Source organism: Patagioenas fasciata, chromosome 35, assembly GCF_037038585.1.
Source record: "Patagioenas fasciata isolate bPatFas1 chromosome 35, bPatFas1.hap1, whole genome shotgun sequence".
In the NCBI taxonomy this organism is placed as follows: domain Eukaryota; kingdom Metazoa; phylum Chordata; class Aves; order Columbiformes; family Columbidae; genus Patagioenas; species Patagioenas fasciata.
In genome coordinates this window covers 2706545-2728961 of record NC_092554.1, presented here as the reverse complement: position 1 = coordinate 2728961, position 22417 = coordinate 2706545, and the positions used below count along the sequence as shown (strand labels likewise).

At 61.5% G+C, this 22417-nt stretch overlaps 2 protein-coding genes across 3 annotated transcripts in view; both read right to left on the bottom strand.

Annotated features, from left to right (window-relative positions):
• Positions 1–1186: 1186 nt before the first annotated feature.
• On the bottom strand, positions 1187–10496 carry LOC136114300 (uncharacterized). 2 transcript variants are annotated; one of them, XM_065859643.2, is made up of 5 exons: positions 10368–10496; positions 5984–7175; positions 4655–4835; positions 3324–3523; positions 1187–1754 (listed from the first exon to the last, which is right to left on the bottom strand). In XM_065859643.2, the coding sequence occupies exons 2-5, from the start codon at positions 7172–7174 to the stop codon at positions 1206–1208; spliced, it is 2121 nt and encodes a 706-aa protein (XP_065715715.1). In that variant the 5' UTR covers position 7175; positions 10368–10496; the 3' UTR covers positions 1187–1205. The 2 variants fall into 2 exon arrangements, with proteins under 2 accessions (XP_065715715.1, XP_065715716.1); XM_065859644.2 differs by having other exon boundaries at positions 3324–3520.
• A 5283-nt stretch (positions 10497–15779) lies between these two features.
• The window catches only part of MYBPC2 (myosin binding protein C2), a 67722-nt gene continuing 61084 nt past the window's right edge, over positions 15780–22417 (bottom strand). Inside the window, exons 25-30 of the mRNA XM_071801129.1 lie at positions 21595–21734; positions 20050–20209; positions 18536–18672; positions 16951–17137; positions 16149–16180; positions 15780–15893 (exon numbers count right to left, since the gene is read on the bottom strand). Coding sequence (XP_071657230.1) covers positions 16170–16180; positions 16951–17137; positions 18536–18672; positions 20050–20209; positions 21595–21734 — 635 coding nt within the window. The 3' untranslated portion in view covers positions 15780–15893; positions 16149–16169. The remainder of the gene's footprint in view (positions 15894–16148; positions 16181–16950; positions 17138–18535; positions 18673–20049; positions 20210–21594; positions 21735–22417) is intronic.

The window sequence follows — 22417 nt, the reverse complement described above, 5'->3', positions numbered from 1 at the left end:
GACCCAAGTCCTGGAGCCACCAGGAGGACATCAATGAGCAGCCCATGGTCACCCCATCCATGTCACATCTCCAGGACCACAGCCCCAAGTCCTGGAGCCACCACGAGGACATCAATGAGCAGCCCATGGTCACCCCATCCATGTCACATCTCCAGGACCACAGCCCCAAGTCCTGGAGTCACCAGGAGGACATCAATGAGCAGCCCATGGTCACCCCATCCATGTCACATCTCCAGGACCACGGACCCAAGTCCTGGAGCCACCAGGAGGACATCAATAAGCAGCTCATGGTCACCTCATCCATGTCACATCTCTGGGATGCTGTGTCCTGGAGCCACCAGGAGGACATCAATGAGCAGCCTATGGTCACCCCATCCATGTCACATCTCCAGGACCACGGACCCAAGTCCTGGAGCCACCAGGAGGACATCAATAAGCAGCTCATGGTCACCTCATCCATGTCACATCTCTGGGATGCTGTGTCCTGGAGCCACCAGGAGGACATCAATGAGCAGCCTATGGTCACCCCATCCATGTCGCATCTCCAGGACCATGGACCCAAGTCCCGGAGCCACCAGGAGGACATCAATAAGCAGCTCATGGTCACCTCATCCATGTCACATCTCTGGGATGCTGTGTCCTGGAGCCACCAGGAGGACATCAATGAGCAGCCTATGGTCACCCCATCCATGTCGCATCTCCAGGACCACAGACCCGAGTCCTGGAGCCACCAGGAGGACATCAATGAGCAGCCCATGGTCACCCCCATCCATGTCACATCTCCAGGACCACAGCCCCAAGTCCTGGAGCCACCATGAGTCCATCAATGAGCAGCCCATGGTCACCCCCATCCATGTCACATCTCCAGGACCATGGACCCAAGTCCCGGAGCCACCAGGAGGACATCAATGAGCAGCCCATGGTCACCTCATCCATGTCACATCTCTGGGATGCTGTGTCCTGGAGCCACCATGAGTCCATCAATGAGCATCCCATGGTCACCCCATCCATGTCACATCCCCAGGACCATGGACCCACATCCTGGATCCACCGCGCTCCTCACCCATCATCTCACCACCCTCTCACTCATCTCCCTGGGGCTACCAGGTCCACCTCACCCAACCCAACCCAACTCAACCCAACCCAACCCAACTCAACCCAACCCAACCTCCCCATCCCACCCTCCTCCTCCTTCCCCATCCCCATCACTTGTCCCTGGCGGCCGCCCGAGCGTGGATCCGCGTGTGCCGGGCCAGCGAGGACTTGTTGCTGAATCCCTTCCCGCATTGGGCGCAGGGGAAGGGCCTCTCGCCCGTGTGCGAGCGCTCGTGCACCGTCAGGTCCGCCAGGTACTTGAAGCTCTTGGCGCAAGCGCCGCAGGGGTAGGGCCGCTCCTCGGTGTGGCTGCGCCGGTGCATGGTGAGGTTGGACTGTTGGCTGAAGCGCTTCCCGCAGGCTCCGCAAGGGTAGGGGCGCTCGCCCGTGTGGCTGCGCTGGTGCTTGTTGAGGTCCGAGGGGTTGGTGAAGGTCTTGGCGCAGGAGCCGCAGGCGTAGGGGCGCTCGCCCGTGTGGAGGCGCTGGTGGGTGGTGAGGGTGGAGAGGTGGCCGAAGCTCTTGCCGCAGGCGCCGCAGGCGTAGGGCTTCACCCCCGTGTGCGTGCGCTGGTGGGTCTTGAGGTGCGTGAGCCGCGCGAAGCGTTTGCCGCACTCGACGCAGGGGTACGGGCGATCCTGCCCGGGCGACGGAGGCTCCCGCTGCACAGGACCACGGAATCGCGGCAAGGATTAGACCCCGAAAGCTCGGCCGTGGGATGGGAACAGGAACTCCACAACCCCCCTGGGCACCCGGTTCACCCCGAACAAGTTGTACCCATTGCCCCTTGTCCTATCACCGGTGTCGCTCCCTCCTCCCGACACTCCCCCTTCCCATATTGATCACCGTTAATTAATCAATCAGCCCTCAGTCTCTTCTCCAAGCTTCCAGGTGTGGTCTCCCCAAGGCAGAGCAGAGGGGCAGGAGAACCTCTCTGACCCACTGACCACCCCCTTCTAACCCACCCCAGGTCCCATTGGCTTCCTGTGGTCTCCCATCCAAGCACTGACCGGGGCCGACCCTGCTTAGCTTCCCAGATTGGATGAGATCAGTCATTATATATATATATGTGTGTGTATATATATGGTTCCCAAGTATATCCTGGTAGTATCCGAACTAAACCCTTTATTCAAGGGCAGAGCAGAGGGGCAGGAGAACCTCTCTGACCCACTGACCACCCCCTTCTAACCCACCCCAGGTCCCATTGGCCTTCCTGTGGTCTCCCATCCAAGCACTGACCGGGGCCGACCCTGCTTAGCTTCCCAGATCAGGCACTCTCAGGGTGCTGTGGCTCTCTATATATTATATACATATATGTTCCCCCAGTATATCCTGATAGTATCTAAACTAAACCCTTTATTCAAGGGCAGAGCAGAGGGACAGGAGAACCTCTCTGACCCACTGACCGCCCCCTTCTAACCCACCCCAGGTCCCATTGGCTTCCTGTGGTCTCCCATCCAAGCACTGACCGGGGCTGACCCTGCTTAGCTTCCCAGATTGGATGAGATCAGTCATTATATATATATATATATATATATATATGTGTGTGTGTATATAATGGTTCCCAAGTATATCCTGGTAGTATCCGAACTAAACCCTTTATTCAAGGGCAGAGCAGAGGGGCAGGAGAACCTCTCTGACCCACTGACCACCCCCTTCTAACCCACCCCAGGTCCCCTTGGCCTTCCTGTGGTCTCCCATCCAAGCACTGACCGGGGCCGACCCTGCTTAGCTTCCCAGATCAGACGAGATCAGTCATTATATATATATATATATATATGTGTGTGTGTGTATATATATGGTTCCCAAGTATATCCTGGTAGTATCTGAACTAAACCCTTGTTTCAAGGGCAGAGCAGAGGGGCAGGAGAACCTCTCTGACCCACTGACCACCCCCTTCTAACCCCACCCAGGTCCCATTGGCTTCCTGGCCACAAGGGCCCAGTGCTGGCTCAGCCCACAGCACCTGCTGTTCCCAGCTGGTCTCCCATCCAAGCACTGACCGGGGCCGACCCTGCTTAGCTTCCCAGACCAGGCGTTCTCAGGGTGCTATGGCTGTGTGTATATATATATATATATATACATATATATGTGTATATGGTATTTATCCCTTTCCTCCCATGGGAGATGCTCCACCCCCTCCATCACCTTTGCCACCCTGCACTGGAACCCCCAATGCTTCCCTGCCCTTGAGCTGATGGCCCCGAACCGGACACGATCTGTGGCCTCACCCAGGGCTTCTCGGGGCTCTGGGCTGCTCCGGAGCCTCGGCCGAGGGGCTGTGGGCAGGCGGTTGGATCCCCCGGGATCTGGCGCCGATGGGGGGGGGTCCTGGCCGCCGGGGCACCCCGGGGGGCGCTGGGTGGGTGGGGGGGGTCTCGGCGATGGGAAGTGGGCGCCCCTGGGTCTCTGCTGGCCATGGTGGGACCTGCTGGGGGAAGGAGGTTGTTGGTTCTCAATGGGGGAGACGCCGCCACCATCGATCCCCCCCAAACCCGGCCCAGGGGGCACCCCCAGCCAGTGTGGGGGTGTTTGGAGCCTCAGGGGCACCCACAACCAGTGTGGGGGTGTTTGGGGGTTCAGGGGCACCCACAGCCAGAGTGGGGGTGTTTGGAGGTTCAGGGGCACCCACAGCCAGTGTGGGGGTGTTTGGAGGTTCAGGGGCACCCACAACCAGTGTGGGGGTGTTTGGGGGTTTGGGGGCACCCACAACCAGTGTGGGGGTGTTTGGGGGTTCAGGGGCACCCACAACCAGTGTGGGGGTGTTTGGGGGTTCAGGGGCACCAAGAACCAGGGTGGGGGTGTTTGGAGCTTCAGGGGCACCCACAACCAGTGTGGGGGTGTTTGGAGCTTCAGGGGCACCCACAACCAGTGTGGGGGTGTTTGGGGGTTCAGGAGCACCCACAACCAGTGTGGGGGTGTTTGGGGGTTCAGGAGCACCCACAACCAGTGTGGGGGTGTTTGGGGTTGGGGGGCACCCACAACCAGTGTGGGGGTGTTTGGAGGTTCAGGGGCACCCACAACCAGTGTGGGGGTGTTTGGGGGTTCAGGGGCACCCACAGCCAGTGTGGGGGTGTTTGGGGGGTTCAGAGGCACCCCCAACCAGTGTGGGGGTGCAGAGAAGCTTCTGGAACGCCCACAGTCAGGTTACTCAGGGTATAAAAATGGGGCTCTCGCCGAGGCTCGGCCCCTTGCGTGGATCTATGGGGGTCACCAATGAACCCCCGCAGGATCGCACGTGGATTTACACTTCCCGTGCACGTTTGCACGTGGATTTACACTTCCCGTGCACGTTTGCACGTGGATTTACACTTCCCGTGCACATTTTGGGTGCTAAATCCCTATTTCTCACCGGTTTCATCCAAGCCGGTTCGGACCCCGTTGTCCCTTAAACCAACCTGGCGGTGCCTCCGTGACAGTGACAAAACTGCCCCCAAACCCACCGATGACACCATCTATGGGGAGGAGGAGATGGGGCAGGACACCCCCTACCACCCCCACCCCCCCCCAGGTGCTTCTTCACCCCTTTTTTGGGGGGGTTTCTCTGCTTTCAGCCTCTCACCTGCTTCTTGTGGGTGCTGCTCCTCTTCCTTGGGGACAAACTTGACCTTGGTCCATGTCACCTCCTCCTGCCGCCCGGCCCCACAGGGGACATGGGGTGACTCCAATGGGGGGCTCGCTGGCTCCCCGGCTTCTTCGGGGTCCCCCGGGGCTATGTCCTCCACCTTCACACGCACCGTCACCTGCGGGAAAAGGGCACCCAGGGGGTTGGAAAGGACCTCGAAAGATCATCCGTTCCGAGTAGGGACACCCAGGTGAGGTGACACAGGAACCAGGGGTGGATGTGGCAGAGGAGACTCCACAACCCCCCTGGGCGCAATATCCCAGGTGTGGGGTTACCAGGGCAGAGCAGAGGGACAGGAGAATCTGTCTGGACCCTTCTGGTCTCCCATCCAAGCGCTGACCCGGCCCGACCCTGCTTAGCTTCCCAGATCAGGCGTTCTCAGGGTGCTATGGGTGTATATGAGTGGTCTCCCATCCAAGCACTGACCGGGGCCGACCCTGCTTAGCTTCCCAGATCAGATGGGATGGGGCATTCTCAGGGTGCTATGGCTGTATATCTGTGGTCTCCCATCCAAGCACTGACCAGGGCTGACCCTGCTTAGCTTCCCAGATCAGGCGTTCTCAGGGTGCTATGGGTGTATATACATGGTCTCCCATCCAAGCACTGACCGGGGCCGACCCTGCTTAGCTTCCCAGACCAGGCGTCAGGGTGCTATGGCTCTCTCTATATTATATATATATATATATGTTCCCCAAGTATATCCTTACAATATCTAAACTAAACCCTTTATTCACGCTCATCCCGCTGTCCCCCCATTCACGTGATACTTCCCATAGAAGTGGGAGATCAGGAGGATCTCACTCCATTTTCCTTATGGCCAAAATTCGGAGGGGACCTCACGAGCTGTCCGAGTGACAGCCTGAATCCAGCTCCATTGGCTGCAGAGTCCAGCCCGGGACTTGGGGTGCCAGCTTGTGAACTGAGACCAAGTGACAGCCTGAATCCAGCTCTATTGGCTGCAGAGTCCAGCCCGGGACTTTGGGTGCCTGCCCTGCAGCTGTTGCCACTTTCAGGATCGATTTTGTCTATTTTCTATTATTTTCTCTATTTTATTATTAGCAAAACATTGTTAATTTTTCCACCTCTGTCCTCCTTTCCCTCCCGATCGCCTGGATTTAGTTTGGGGGTTTAACAGCCGCGGTTTTATTGTCACCCCGCGATCAAACCCTTATCAGTTCATAGAGACCCCAAGGGTCCAACGCGATCTGTGGGACTTTACGCCCGGTTTGGGGGGACAAAGGGGTGCGACCTGGTCCCATCTCTCACCTGCTGCTCCCAAACGTCACCAGGGTGCCCCTGTCCCAGCTGGAAGCTCTCGGCCAAGGCCACGGCCTGCGCGCAGGACTCGGGGTGCCGCACCCACACCCAGCTCTGGATGTCCTCGGGCAGGATGCTCAGGAACTGCTCCAGCACCAGCAGCTCCATGATCTGCTCCTTGCTCCTCACCTCGGGCCGCAGCCAACCCCGCGACAGCTCCCGCAGCCGCCGCCACACGTCCCGCGGCCCCGACGCCTCCTGGTAGCGGAACTGACGGAAACGCAAGCGCCGCAGCTCCGTGCCGGCGCCGCCGGTAGAGCCGGTAGTGACGGCAGAGCCGCCGGTAGAGATGGTAGAGCTGGAAGAGCCGCCGGTAGAGCCAGAAGAGACGGTAGTGATGGTAGAGCCGGTAGAGATGATAGAGCCGGAAGAGCCGCGAGTGGAGCCGGAAGAGATGGTAGAGCCACCGGTAGAGCCTGAAGAGATGGTAGAGCCACCGGTAGAGCCAGAAGAGCCAGTAGAGCCGCCAGTAGAGATGGTAGAGCCGGTAGTGATGGTAGAGCCAGTAGAGCTGCCAGTAGAGCCAGTAGAGACGATAGAGCTGGAAGAGCCACGAGTAGAGCCGGAAGAGATGGTAGAGCCACCGGTAGAGCCGGAAGAGCCAGTAGAGCCACTGGAGATGGTAGAGCCACCGATAGAGCCAGAAGAGATGGTAGAGCCACTGGTAGAACCGGTAGTGATGATAGAGCCAGGAGAGCTGACCGTAGAGCCGGTAGTGATGGTAGAGCCGCCGGTAGTGATGGTAGAGCCAGTAGAGCTGCCAGTAGAGCCAGTAGTGATGGTAGAGCCAATAGTGATGGTAGAGCCACCAGTAGAGCTGGTAGTGATGGTAGAGCCAGTAGAGCTACCGATAGAGCCGGTAGTGATGGTAGAGCCGCCGGTAGAGCCGGTAGAGATGGTAGAGCCAATAGTGATGGTAGAGCCACCGGTAGAGCCGGAAGAGCCGGTAGTGATGGTAGAGCCGGTAGTGATGGCAGAGCCGCCATGCGGCTCCGGCGCCGATCGCCGCGTCCACGGTCCCCGCTCGGCCACCAAGGACACCGGGGCCCCCCCCTCGGGCTCCTCCGGGGACGGGGGGGGATGCCGGGGATCCCCCTCCGGGTGCAGCCGCCAGCGGGGGTGCGGACTGGGGGTCTCCATGCTGGGGGGGCGGGGGGGGTGTTGCTGTGGGTCCCCCCTATAGCTTGAAGAGCCCCCCAGGCCATGTAAAGTGCTCCCCCCGAACCCCCATATTGCAGAGCCCCCCAGGACCACACAATGTGCCCCCCCAGCTTGCAGGGCCCCCCAGGACCATGCAAGTGCCCCCCCCCCGAACCCCCATATTTCAGAGCCCCCCAGGACCATGTAATGTGCCCCCCCCAAACCCCCATATTACAGAGCCCCCTAGGATCACACAATGTGCCCCCCCCATATTGCAGAGCCCCCCAGGACCACACAATGTGCCCCCTCAGCTTGCAGAGCCCCCCAGGCCATGCAATGTGTCCCCCTGAACCCCCATATTTCAGACCCCCCCAGGACCATGCAAGTGCCCCCCCCCGAACCCCCATATTGCAGAGCCCCCCAGGACCATGCAATGTGCCCCCCCAGCTTGCAGAGCCCCCCAGGACCATGCAAAGTGCCCCCCCCAAACCCCCATATTACAGAGCCCCCTAGGATCACACAATGTGCCCCCCCCATATTACAGAGCCCCCAGGACCATGCAAAGTGCCCCCCCCTGAACCCCCATATTTCAGAGCCCCCCAGGACCACACAATGTGCCCCCCCAGCTTGCAGAACCCCCCAGGACCATGCAAAGTGCCCCCCCCAAACCCCCATATTACAGAGCCCCCTAGGATCACACAATGTGCCCCCCCCATATTACAGAGCCCCCAGGACCATGCAAAGTGCCCCCCCCTGAACCCCCATATTTCAGAGCCCCCCAGGACCACACAATGTGCCCCCCCAGCTTGCAGAACCCCCCAGGACCATGCAAAGTGCCCCCTCCGAACCCCCATATTGCAGAGCCCCCCAGGACCACACAATGTGCCCCCCCCCCATATTGCAGAGCCCCCCAGGACCATGCAATGTGCCCCCCCGAACCCCCATATTTCAGACCCCCCAGGACCATGCAAAGTGCCCCCCCCCCGAACCCCAATACTGCAGAGCCCCCCAGGACCACACAATGTGCCCCCCATATTGCAGAGCCCCCCAGGACCATGCAATGTGCCCCCCCCGAACCCCCATATTTCAGAGCCCCCCAGGACCATGCAATGTGCCCCCCCCGAACCCCCATATTTCAGAGCCCCCCAGGACCACACAATGTGCCCCCCCATATTGCAGAACCCCCAGGACCATGCAATGTGTCCCCCTGAACCCCATATTGCAGAGCCCCCCAGGACCATGCAAGTGCCCCCCCCCGAACCCCCATATTGCAGAGCCCCCCAGGACCACACAATGTGCCCCCCCATATTGCAGAGCCCCCCAGGACCACACAACGTGCCCCCCCATATTGCAGAGCCCCCCAGGACCATGCAATGTGCCCCCCCGAACCCCCATATTGCAGAGCCCCCCAGGACCATGCAAGTGCCCCCCCCCGAACCCCCATATTGCAGAGCCCCCCAGGACCATGCAATGTGCCCCCCCAGCTTGCAGAGCCCCCCAGGACCATGCAAAGTGCCCCCCCCAAACCCCCATATTACAGAGCCCCCTAGGATCACATAATGTGCCCCCCCCATATTTCAGAGCCCCCCAGGACCACACAATGTGCCCCCCCATATTGCAGAGCCCCCCAGGACCATGCAACCCCCCCTGGGCCCTGCAAACCAACCCCCCCACCACGTAATCCCCCCGGGACCCTGCAATGTCCCCCCCCACCATATAAACCCCCCCAGGACCATATAAACCCCCCTAAGGACCATGCAACCCCCCCCGGCCCCTGCAAACCGCCCCCCCACCACGTAACCCCCCCCCAAGCCGTTCCAAGCCCCCCCACCGCACACAAACCCCCCCAGCCATTCCAAACCCCCCCGGCCATTCCAAACCCCCCCCCCTCCGCACACAACCCCCCCCCAGCCGTTCCAAACCCCCCCCGCACACAAAACCCCCCCAGCCATTCCAACCCCCCCCTCGCCATTCCAAACCCCCCCATCCCGCACCCCCCCCCCCCCCCCCCAAGCCATTTCAAGCCCCCCCGGCCATTCCAAACCCCCCCGGCCGTTCCAAACCCCCCCGGCCGTTCCAACCCCCCCCTGCACACCCCCCCCCCCCCCCCCAAGCCATTCCAAGCCCCCCCCCGCACACAAACCCCCCCTCCCCAAGCCGTTCCGAACCCCCTTTGCACACAACCCCCCCCCCACAAGCCATTCCAAGCCCCCCCCCGCACACAAAACCCCCCCAGCCATTCCAACCCCCCCCCCTCGCCATTCCAAACCCCCCCCTCCCGCACCCCCCCCCCCAAGCCATTTCAAGCCCCCCCGGCCATTCCAAACCCCCCCGGCCATTCCAAACCCCCCCGGCCGTTCCAAACCCCCCCGGCCATTCCAACCCCCCCCCTGCACACACCCCCCCCCACCAAGCCATTCCAAGCCCTCCCCCCGCACCCAACCCCCCCCCCCCGGCCATTCCAAACCCCCCCGGCCGTTCCAAACCCCCCCCGCACACAAACCCCCCCTCCCCAAGCCGTTCCGAACCCCCCTTGCACACAACCCCCCCCCACAAGCCATTCCAAGCCCCCCCCCCGCACACAAAACCCCCCCAGCCATTCCAACCCCCCCCCCTCGCCATTCCAAACCCCCCCCTCCCGCACCCCCCCCCCCACCCCAAGCCATTTCAAGCCCCCCCGGCCATTCCAAACCCCCCCGGCCATTCCAAACCCCCCCGGCCGTTCCAAACCCCCCCGGCCATTCCAAACCCCCCCGGCCGTTCCAAACCCCCCCGGCCATTCCAACCCCCCCCCTGCACACACCCCCCCCCCACCAAGCCATTCCAAGCCCTCCCCCCGCACCCAACCCCCCCCCCCCCGGCCATTCCAAACCCCCCCGGCCGTTCCAAACCCCCCCCGCACACAAACCCCCCCTCCCCAAGCCGTTCCGAACCCCCCTTGCACACAAACCCCCCCAAGCCGTTCCAAAACCCCCCCTTGCACACAACCCCCCCCCCAACCATTCCAACCCCCCCAGCCATTCCAAACCCCCCCGGCCATTCCAAACCCCCCCCTCCCGCATACAAACCACCCCTCCCCCCACCCCCCCCAAGCCATTTCAAGCCCCCCCAAGCCGTTCCAACCCCCCCATCGCACACAAGCCCCCCCCCCAAGCCGTTCCAACCCCCCCATCGCACACAAGCCCCCCCGGACCTGGTCCCGGTGCCGCAGCCCCGCGCTCCCCGTTCTCCGACACAAAGGCCGGAGCGGCCGGGCCCGGCCCCAGCGCCCCCCCGAGGGGTTGGAATTGGGGGGGGGGGTGGTCTGTATGTGTCCCCCCCCCAACTCGCGGTGACCGCCACGTTTAACCCTGAGCAGCCCGGATGGGAGACGGAGGGGTCCAAGCACCCCCCGGGGGGGAAATGGGGGGCTGGGGGGGGGGGGGGGGCGTGCATGGGGATGGACACTCGATGTGCACCCCCCATGAGCCCCATTGCACCCCAAACTCTGCACCCCACTGCACGCCCCTCCCCCGTGGACCCCAAACTGTGCACCCCATCGCACCCCTAAACTGCGCACCCCATGCACCCCCCCATGCACCCCAAACTGTGCACCCCATTGCACCCCCAAACTCTGCACCCCCCCCGTGTACCCCTAAACTGTGCAACCCATTGCATCCCCCCCGTGCACCCTAAACTGTGCACCCCATTGCACCCCCTCATGCACCCCAAACTGTGCACCCCACTGCACCCCCCTCGTGGACCCCAAACTGTGCACCCCATTGCACCCCTAAACTGTGCACCCCCCCCTTGCACCCCAAACTCTGCACCCCATTGCATCCTCCCCCGTGCACCCCATCCCATTGCACCCCAAACTCTGCACCCCATTGCACCCCAAACTCTGCACCCCACCGCACCCCCTCACTGTGCACCCCACTGCACCCCCCCATGCACCCCAAACTGTGCACCCCATTGCACCCCACTGCACCCCCCGTGTACCCCTAAACTGTGCACCCCATTGCACGCCAAACTCTGCACCCCACTGCACCCCCCCGTGCACCCCCAAACTGTGCAACCCATTGCATCCCCCCTGTGCACCCCACCCCACTGCACCCCAAACTGTGCACCCCCCCGTGCACCCCAAACTCTGCACCCCATTGCATCCTCCCCCGTGCACCCCATCCCATTGCACCCCAAACTCTGCACCCCATTGTACCCCACTGCACCCCACTGCACCCCCCCCCGTGCACCCCAAACTGTGCACCCCATTGCACCCCACTGCACCCCCCCGTGCACCCCTAAACTGTACAACCCATTGCACCCCCCTGTGCACCCCAAACTGTGCACCCCATTGCACCCCAAACTCTGCACCCCATTGTACCCCAAAGTCTGCACCCCCCCGTGTACCCCTAAACTGTGCAACCCATTGCATCCCCCTCCGTGCACCCCACCCCATTGCACCCCAAACTGTGCACCCCACTGCACCCCAAATTGTGCACCCCACTGCACCCCTAAACTGTGCACCCCACTGCCCCCCACTGCACCCCAAACTGTGCACCCCTAAACTGTGCACCCTAAACTGTGCACCCCCCATTGCACCCCAAACTCTGCACCTCATTGCACCCCAAACTCTGCACCCCATTGCATCCTCCCCCGTGCACCCCATCCCATTGCACCCCAAACTGTGCACCCCATTGCACCCCAAACTCTGCACCCCACTGCACCCCCCCGTGCACCCCAAACTCTGCACCTCATTGCACCCCAAACTCTGCACCCCATTGCATCCTCCCCCGTGCACCCCATCCCATTGCACCCCAAACTCTGCACCCCATTGCACCCCAAACTCTGCACCCCACCGCACCCCCCCCGTGCACCCCAAACTCTGCACCCCATTGCACCCCCAAAGTCTGCACCCCACTGCACCCCCCCGTGCACCCCAAACTGTGCACCCCATTGCACCCCAAACTCTGCACCCCATTGCACCCCCAAAGTCTGCACCCCACTGCACCTCCCCGTGCACCCCAACTCTGCACTCCATTGCACCCCCTCACTGTGCACCCCACTGCACCCCTCCCGTGCACCCCAAACTCTGCACCCCCCCGTGCACCCCAAACTCTGCACCCCATTGCACGCCCCCGTGTACCCCTAAACTGTGCAACCCATTGCATCCCCCTCCGTGCACCCCAAACTGTGCACCCCATTGCACCCCTAAACTGTGCACCCTAATCTGTGCACCCCCCCGTGCACCCCAAATTCTGCACCCTATTGCACCCCAAACTCTGCACCCCATTGCATCCTCCCCCGTGCACCCCATCCCATTGCACCCCAAACTCTGCACCCCATTGCACCCCAAACTCTGCACCCCACCGCACCCCCCCCGTGCACCCCAAACTCTGCACCCCATTGCACCCCAAACTCTGCACCCCACCGCACCCCCCCGTGCACCCCAAACTCTGCACCCCATTGCACCCCAAACTCTGCACCCCATTGTACCCCCAAACTCTGCACCCCATTGCACACCCCCCGTGCACCCCATTGCACCCCTAAACTGTGCACCCTAATCTGTGCACCCCCCCGTGCACCCCAAACTCTGCACCCTATTGCACCCCAAACTCTGCACCCCATTGCACCCCCAAAGTCTGCACCCCATTGCACCCCCTCGTGCACCCCATTGCACCCCTAAACTGTGCACCCCAAACTTTGCACCCCACTGAACACCCCCCGTGCACCCCATTGCACCCCTAAACTGTGCACCCCAAACTCTGCACCCCATTGCACCCCCCCGTGCACCCCAAACTGTGCACCCCACTGCACCCCTAAACCGTGCACCCCACTGCACCCCAAACTTTGCACCCCACTGCACAACCCCACCCGTGCACCCCAAACTCTGCACCCCATTGCACCCCAAACTCTGCACCCCATTGCATCCTCCCCCGTGCACCCCATCCCATTGCACCCCAAACTGTGCACCCCATTGCACCCCAAACTCTGCACCCCACCGCACCCCCCCCCGTGCACCCCAAACTCTGCACCCCATTGCACCCCAAACTCTGCACCCCACTGCACTCCCCCGTGCACCCCAAACTCTGCACCCCATTGCACCCCAAGCTCTGCACCCCATTGTACCCCCAAACTCTGCACCCCATTGCACACCCCCCGTGCACCCCAACTCTGCACCCCATTGCACCCCCTCACTGTGCACCCCACTGCACCCCTCCCGTGCACCCCAAACTCTGCACCCCATTGCACCCCTAAACTGTGCACCCTAAACTGTGCACCCCCCCGTGCACCCCAAACTCTGCACCTCATTGCACCCCAAACTCTGCACCCCATTGCATCCTCCCCCGTGCACCCCATCCCATTGCACCCCAAACTCTGCACCCCATTGTACCCCAAACTCTGCACCCCATTGCACCCCAAACTCTGCACCCCACCGCACCGCCCCCGTGCACCCCAAACTGTGCACCCCATTGCACCCCACTGCACCCCCCCGTGCACCCCTAAACTGTGCACCCCATTGCACCCCCGCGTGCACCCCAAACTGTGCACCCCATTGCACCCCTAAACTGTGCACCCCCCCCTTGCACCCCAAACTCTGCACCCCATTGCATCCTCCCCCGTGCACCCCATCCCATTGCACCCCAAACTCTGCACCCCATTGCACCCCAAACTCTGCACCCCACCGCACCCCCCCGTGCACCCCAAACTCTGCACCCCATTGCACCCCAAACTCTGCACCCCATTGCATCCTCCCCCGTGCACCCCATCCCATTGCACCCCAAACTCTGCACCCCATTGCACCCCAAACTCTGCACCCCACTCCACCCCCCCCGTGAACCCCAAACTCTGCACCCCATTGCACCCCAAGCTCTGCACCCCATTGTACCCCCAAACTCTGCACCCCATTGCACACCCCCCGTGCACCCCAACTCTGCACTCCATTGCACCCCCTCACTGTGCACCCCACTGCACCCCTCCCGTGCACCCCAAACTCTGCACCCCCCCGTGCACCCCAAACTCTGCACCCCATTGCACGCCCCCGTGTACCCCTAAACTGTGCAACCCATTGCATCCCCCCCGTGCACCCCAAACTGTGCACCCCATTGCACCCCTAAACTGTGCACCCTAAACTGTGCACCCCCCCGTGCACCCCAAACTCTGCACCCTATTGCACCCCAAACTCTGCACCCCATTGCACCCCCAAAGTCTGCACCCCACTGCACCCCCCCGTGCACCCCAAACTGTGCACCCCATTGTACCCCCAAACTCTACACCCCATTGCACACCCCCCGTGCACCCCATTACACCCCCTAACTGTGCACCCCATTGCACCCCCCCGTGCACCCCAAACTGTGCACCCCACTGCACCCCTAAACCGTGCACCCTACTGTACCCCTAAACTGAGCACCCCATTGCACCCCCAAAATGTGCTCCCCCTCCCATTGCACCCCCACACTCTGCAACCCTCCCTGAGCACCCCATTGCACCCCCTCCCTGTGCACCTCACTGCACCCCCAAACTGTGCACCCCCTCCCATTGCACCCCCAAACTCTGCACCCCTCCCACTGCACCCCAAACTGTGCACCCCATCGCACCCTCCGCGCTCCATTGGGGGAACGCCCTGTCAATCACACTGAGACCCGCCCCTCGCCGAACCTCACAAACCCCTCCCCTTCCGGAATGACAGCGCGGCCAACCAATGGTTGGGTGAGAGGCGGCGAGTGGGCGGGGCCCGGGCGGGAGGACACGCCCCCTCGGGTGGGGGGCGGGGGGGGGCTCTAGGTCCTCCCAGCCCCCCGTGGGTGAATCACGGGGGTGCCCCCCCTTCCCTTCCCTCCCCAACCCGTTCCCTTCCTTTCTCCTTCTCCTTCCCCTTCCCCTTCCGCTTCCCTTCCCCTTTCCCTTCCCCTTCTTCCCTCCCCTTCCCCTCCCGTTCGCCTTTCCCTTCCCATTCCCCTCCCCTTCCCCTTCCCCTTCCCCTTCCCCTCCCCCTCCCCTTCCCCTTCCCCTTCCCCTACCCCTCCCCTTCCCTCCCCTTCCTTCCCCTTCCCCTTCCCCTTCCCCTTCCCCTTCCCCTTCCCCTTCCCCTTCCCCCCCTTCCCCCCTCCCTTCCTCCCTTTCCTCCCCCTTCCCCTTCCCTTCCTTCCTCCTTTCCTTCCTCCCTTTCCTCCCCCTTCCCCATCCCCTTCCTCTTCCCTCCCCCTTCCCCTTCCCCTTCCTCTTCTCTTCCCCTTCCCTCCCTTTCTCCCTCCCTTCCTCCCTTCCCCTTCCCTCCCCTTCCCTTCCTTCCCTCTCTCCCTTCCCTCCTTCCCTCTCCCTTCCCTTCCCTTCCCTTCCCTTCCCTTCCCTTCCCTTCCCTTCCCTTCCCTTCCCTTCCCTTCCCTTCCCTTCCCTTCCCTTCCCTTCCCTTCCCTTCCCTTCCCTTCCCTTCCCTTCCCTTCCCTTCCCTTCCCTTCCCTTCCCTTCCCTTCCCTTCCCTCCCCTCCCCTCCCCTCCCCTCCCCTCCCCTCCCCTCCCCTCCCCTCCCCTCCCCTCCCCTTCCCTTTCCCCTTCCCCTTCCCCTTCCCCTTCCCCTTCCCCTTCCCCTTCCCCTTCCCCCCCGGAAGGACAGACGGACAGAGGCGGGTGCAGCAGGAACTGGGGGTTCCATTTATTATTGGGGGGGCGTTAATTCCTTCCTGCGGCCCTGGAGGGGCGCGAGGTATCACAGGCGCTTCTTCACACCCTAAATGAGCCCCCCCTAATTAAACAGCCCCCAATTAAACACAGCTCCCTAATTAAACACAGCTCCCCAATTTAATACACCCCCCCAGTTTAAATAGAGCTCCTAATTAAACACCCCCCCAATTTACTACACCCGCCCCTAATTAAACACAGACCCCCAAAATTAAGCCCCCCCCCAATCGAACATTCACCCCTAAATAAACCCCATCTCAAATTAACTCCCCCCGATTAATTAACACCCCCCCCCCAAATTACCCCCCCCCACACTCACCATCCTGTGTCGCTGAGGCCTTCACTGGGGCACTGTGGGGAGAGGTGCAGGTTGGGGGGTGTCGCTGCCCCCCCAGATCGCGGGGAGCCCCCCCCAAGTATTGGGACCCCCATGCACACCCCATGGCTCAATGGACGCCTCCCCCAGTTTGTTACTGGGGTCACTGGTCCCCCCATAATCCCAGGGTGTCCCCCCAGACTCAGGGCCCCACCCCAAGTTAGTAGGGACCCCCCATGTTTTCGGGTGCCCCCCCCATACATTGGGACCCCCTCCCCAAGTATTGGGACCCCCATGCACACCCCATGGCTCAATGGACGCCTCCCCCAGTTTGTTACTGGTGTCACTGGTCCCCTAATGATCCCAGGGCGCCCCCCAAGACTCAGGGACCCCCCTATGATATCAGGGACCCCCCCAGGTTTTAAGGACCCCCCCCCCCCATATATTGGGACCCCCTACCCAAGTATTGGGACCCCCATGCACACCCCATGGCTCAATGGACGCCTCCCCCAGTTTGTTACTGGTGTCACTGGTCCCCCCATAATCCCGGGGTGTCCCCCCAGACTCGGGGACCCCACTATGATATCAGGGACCCCCCCAGGTTTTAAGGACCCCCCCCATATATTGGGACCCCCTCCCCAAGTACTGGGACCCCCACACACACCCCATGGCTCAATGGACGCCTCCCCCAGTTTGTTACTGGTGTCACTGGTCCCCTCCAAGATCCCGGGGTGCCCTCCCAATGGGTATCAGGGACCCCCCTATGATATCAGGGCCCCCCCCGGGTTTAGGGGTCCCCCCGCACCCCGGATCTCCAGGCGGCACTCGGTCAGCGCCTCCCCCAGCTCGTTGACCGCCCGGCACCCGTAGGTGCCCCCGTCGAACGGCCCCGGTTTGCGGATCTGCAGCGTCAGGACCCCCTGGCTGTGCCGGGCCAGGAACCGCGGGTCGTCCCCTATGGCCATTTGGTTCTTCAGCCACACCACCTTGGGCTGGGGGAGAGACGGGGTTGGACTGGGGCGGACTGGGAGCACTGGGATATATATATATACACATATATGTTCCCTAAGTATATCCTATAGTATCTGAACTAAACCCTGCAAGGGCAGAGTAGAGGGACAGGAGAACCTCTATGGACCCAGCTGGTCTCCCATCCAAGCACTGACCGGGGCCGACCCTGCTTAGCTTCCCAGATCAGGCGCTCTCAGGGTGCTGTGGCTCTCTATATATTACATACATATATATTCCCCCAGTATATCATGATAGTATCTAAACCAAACCCTTTATTCAAGGGCAGAGCAGAGGGGCAGGAGAACCTCTCTGACCCACTGACCAGCTCCTTCTAACCCACCCCAGATCCCATTGGCCTTCCTGTGGTCTCCCATCCACGCACTGACCGGGGCCGACCCTGCTTAGCTTCCCAGATCAGGCATTCTCAGGGTGCTGTGGCTCTCTATATATTACATACATATATATTCCCCCAGTATATCATGATAGTATCTAAACCAAACCCTTTATTCAAGGGCAGAGCAGAGGGGCAGGAGAACCTCTCTGACCCACTGACCAGCTCCTTCTAACCCACCCCAGATCCCATTGGCCTCCTGTGGTCTCCCATCCACGCACTGACCGGGGCCGACCCTGCTTAGCTTCCCAGATCAGGCGCCCTAAGGGTGCTATGGCTCTCTATATATTACATACATATATATTCCCCCAGTATATCCTGACAGTATCTGAACTAAACCCTTCATTCAAGGGCAGAGCAGAGGGGCAGGAGAACCTCTCTGACCCACTGACCAGCCCCTTCTAACCCACCCCAGGTCCCATTGGCCTTCCTGTGGTCTCCCATCCAAGCACTGACCGGGGCCAACCCTGCTTAGCTTCCCAGACCAGGCATTCTCAGGGTGCTATGGGTGTATATACATGGTCACCCATCCAAGCACTGACCGGGGCTGACCCTGCTTAGCTTCCCAGATCAGGTTTTATGGCTGTGTATATCTGTGGTCTCCCATCCAAGCACTGACCGGGGCCGACCCTGCTTAGCTTCCCAGACCAGGCGTTCTCAGGGTGCTATGGGTGTATATACATGGTCTCCCATCCAAGCACTGACCGGGGCCGACCCTGCTTAGCTTCCCAGATCAGGTGTTCTCAGGGTGCTATGGGTGTAAATGAGTGGTCTCCCATCCAAGCACTGACCGGGGCCGACCCTGCTTAGCTTCCCAGATCAGGTGTTCTCAGGGTGCTATGGGTGTATATGAGTGGTCTCCCATCCAAGCGCTGACCGGGGCCAACCCTGCTTAGCTTCCCATATCCGATGGGAGGGGGCGTTCTCAGGGCGCTATGGCTGTCTATACGTTCCCTATACATCCGTAGGTCCCCGCCCAGGCGCGGACCTTGGGGTGGCCGCGCACGGCGCAGTTGAGGGCCGTGGTGTACCCCGCCACGGCGCTGCGATCCACCAGCGGCGTCAGGAACTGCGGCGCCGAGCGGAAGTCGTGCTCCTGGAACTGGGGCGGCTTCAGCGTCAGCCCTGGGGGGGAAAGAGCCACGGGGGGATGTGTCACGGGTGGGCACGGGTCTGAGGGGACGCGGGACGTGAGGGGACACATGTAGTGAGGGGACACACGTCATGAGTGGGGACACATGTCCCCCTATCCCCCCAGCCCATCCAGGGCCCCCACAAGTCCCTCACAGCCTCCCCCAAACCCCCGTCAGACCCAAACCCCCAAACCCCCTCAGACCCGAACCCCCAAAGCCCCCTCTGAGCTGAACCCCCAAACGCCCACTCAGACCTGAACCCCCAAACCCCCTGTACCTGAACCCCCAAACCCCCTCAGACCCGAACCCCCAAAGGCCCCTCAGACCCAAACCCCCAAAGACCCCTCAGACCCGAACCCCCAAACCCCCTCAGACCTGACCCCCCCAAACCCCCCTGTACCTGAAGCCCCAAACCCCCTCAGACCCGAATCCCCAAACCCCCCTCTGACCTGAACCCTCAAAGCCCCTCAGACTTGAACCCCCAAACCCCCTCAGACCCGAACCCCCAAACCCTCTCAGACCTGAACCCCCAAACCCCCTCAGACCCAAACCCCCAAACCCTCTCAGACCTGAACCCCCAAACCCCCTCAGACCCGAACCCCCAAACCCTCTCAGACCTGAACCCCCAAACCCCCCTGTACCTGAACCCCCAAACGCCCACTCAGACCTGAACCCCCAAACCCCCTCAGACCCGAACCCCCACAGCCCCTCAGACCCGAACCCCCAAAGACCCCTCAGACCTGAACCCCCAAACCCCCTCAGACCCAAAACCCCAAACCTCCCTCAGACCTGAAGCCCCAAACCCCCTCAGACCCGAACCCCCAAAGACCCCTCAGACCTGAACCCCCAAACCCCCTCAGACCCAAAACCCCAAACCTCCCTCAGACCTGAAGCCCCAAACCCCCTCAGACCTGAACCCCCAAACCCCCTCCATTCCCCAGACCCCCATGTCCCCATCACCCCCATAACCCCCCAGACCCCCACGTCCCCATCACCCCCAGACCCCCACGTCCCCTCACCCCCTTCACCCCCAGACCCCCATGTTCCCACCACCCCCCAGACCCCCACGTCCCATCACCCCCTTCACCCCCCAGACCCCCATGTCCCCTTCACCCCCATAACCCCCCAGACTCCCACGTCCCCTTCCCTCCTCAGACCCCCACGTCCCCATAACCCCCAGACCCCCACGTCCCATCACCCCCTTCACCCCCAGACCCCCACGTCCCCATCACCCCCTTCAACCCCCAGACCCCCACGTCCCCATCACCCCCCAGACCCCCATGTCCCCATCACCCCCCAGACCCCCACGTCCCCATCACCCCCCAGCCCCCCGTGTCCCCCTCGCCCCGCAGCCCATGGCGCCCCCAACCTGCTTTGGCGATGTCGGCCGTGTTCTCGGACACGCCGGGGTTCTCGCTGACGCCCACCAGGTTCTCGCTGAACACCCGGAATCGGTACCGGTTCCCCATGATCAGCTCGGGCACGGTGCAGCGCGGCGGGCGCACGTGCTCGTACACCGTGAACCACTCCTGCGGGAAAACGGGGCCATTTCCCACCGTTCTTCATCGAGAATTCCCGTATCAGTCACTTTTTGTACCTTTTCTTCCGCTATTTCATGAAATCGGGGCTGATTTTGGCACCATTTTGAGCCCTGAGGTGATTCTGGCGCCATTTTGAGCCCTGAGGTGATTTTGGCGCCATTTTGAGTCAGAGGTGAATTTGGGACCATTTTGGCGCCATTTTGAACCCTGAGGTGATTCTGGCGCCATTTTGAGCCCTGAGGTGATTTTGGCGCCATTTTGAGTCCTGAGGTGATTCTGGCGCCATTTTGAGCCCTGAGGTGATTCAGGCGCCATTTTGAGTCAGAGGTGAATTTGGGACCATTTTGGCGCCATTTTGAACCCTGAGGTGATTCAGGCGCCATTTTGAACCCTGAGGTGATTCTGGCGCCATTTTGATCCCTGAGGTGATTTTGGCGCCATTTTGAGCCTGAGGTGAATTTGGGGCCATTTTGGCGCCATTTTGAGCCCTGAGGTGATTCTGGCGCCATTTTGCCCCTGAGGTGATTCTGGCGCCATTTTGATCCTGAGGTGATTTTGGCGCCATTTTCTCCCTGAGGTGATTTTGGCGCCATTTTGCCCCTGAGGTGATTCTGGTGCCATTTTGACCCTGAGGTGATTCTGGCGCCATTTTGCCCCTGAGGTGATTCTGGCGCCATTTTGATCCTGAGGTGATTTTGGCGCCATTTTCTCCCTGAAGCGATTTTGGAGCCATTTTGTCCCTGAGGTGATTTTGGCGCCATTTTGAGCCCTGAGGTGATTCTGGTGCCATTTTGACCCTGAGGTGATTCTGGCGCCATTTTGAGCCCTGAGGTGATTCTGGCGCCATTTTGAGCCCTGAGGTGATTCTGGCGCCATTTTGATCCCTGAGGTGATTTTGGGGCCATTTTGCCCCTGAGGTGATTTTGGCGCCATTTTGAGCCCTGAGGTGATTCAGGCGCCGCCATTTTGAGGCAGTTTGGGGGTCGCTCTCTTTATCAATAATTCCCACATTAATCACTTTTTGTACCTTTTCTTCCATTATATCATGAAATCAGGGCTGATTCTGGCACCATTTTGAGCCCTGAGGTGACTTTGGGATCATTTTGGTGCCATTTTCTCCCTGAGGTGATTCTGGCGCCATTTTGAGTCTGAGGTGATTTTGGGGCCATTTTGGCGCCATTTTGGTCCCTGAGGTGATTCTGGCGCCATTTTGAGCCCTGAGGTGATTTTGGCGCCATTTTGACCCCTGAGGTGATTCTGGAGCCATTTTGAGCCCTGAGGTGATTCTGGCGCCATTTTGGTGCCATTTTGAGCCCCCCCGGGGGGCAGCTGGACCCCGGGGGTGCCGCGTGGGTCCAGGGGGTCCCACTCACCATGGTGCGGGTGTCCGCCTTCTGCACGGTGTAGCCCGTGATCTCGGCGTTGCCGTCATCCTGGGGGGGCTCCCACTCCAGGACGGCCGTGAACCCCCAGACCTCGGTCACCCGCACGTTGCGGGGGGGCCCCGGCCGCTCTGGGGTGGGGGGCAATGTCAGAATGTGGGGCCTGCACCCCAAATACCCCCCCAGCACCCCAACAGCTCCCAGTGCCCTTGGAACCCCCAGAGCCACCAAGATGCTGCTCCGAGTGCCCTCGTCCCAGTGCTCCCAGTGCTCCCAGTCCTTCCCAGTGCATCCCAGTGCATCCCAGTCCCCCCTAGTGCATCCCAGTCCATCCCAGTGCTCCCAGTCCATCCCAGTGCATCCCACTGCATCCCAGTCCATCCCAGTCCCTCCCAGTGCTCCCAGTCCACCCCAGTCCCTCCCAGTGCATCCCAGTCCATCCCAGTGCATCCCAGTGCTCCCAGTCCATCCCAGTGCATCCCAGTGCTCTCAGTCCATCCCAGTCCACCCCAGTTCATCCCAGTCTATCCCAGCCCATCCCAGTCCATCCCAGTCCGCCCCAGTGCTCCCAGTCCATCCCAGTCTGCCCCAGTCCATCTCAGTCCACCCCAGGCCCTCCCAGTGCATCCCAGTCCATCCCAGTGCATCCCAGTCCATCCCAGTGCATCCCAGTCCATCCCAGTGCTCCCAGTCCATCCCAGTCCACCCCAGTCCCTCCCAATCCATCCCAGTGCTCCCAGTCCATCCCAGTCCACCCCAGTCCATCTCAGTCCACCCCAGGCCCTCCCAGTGCATCCCAGTCCATCCCAGTGCT

Coding starts and splice junctions, on each gene's coding strand:
- LOC136114300 (XM_065859643.2), bottom strand. CDS start 7,174: ATGGAGACCCCCAGTCCGCACCCCCGCTGGCGGCTGCACCCGGAGGGG. Junction 3,524..4,654: donor GCAGCACCCACAAGAAGCAG/GTGAGAGGCTGA, acceptor TCCTTCCCCCAG/CAGGTCCCACCATGGCCAGC. Junction 1,755..3,323: donor AGAGCCCCGAGAAGCCCTGG/GTGAGGCCACAG, acceptor GGTCCTGTGCAG/CGGGAGCCTCCGTCGCCCGG.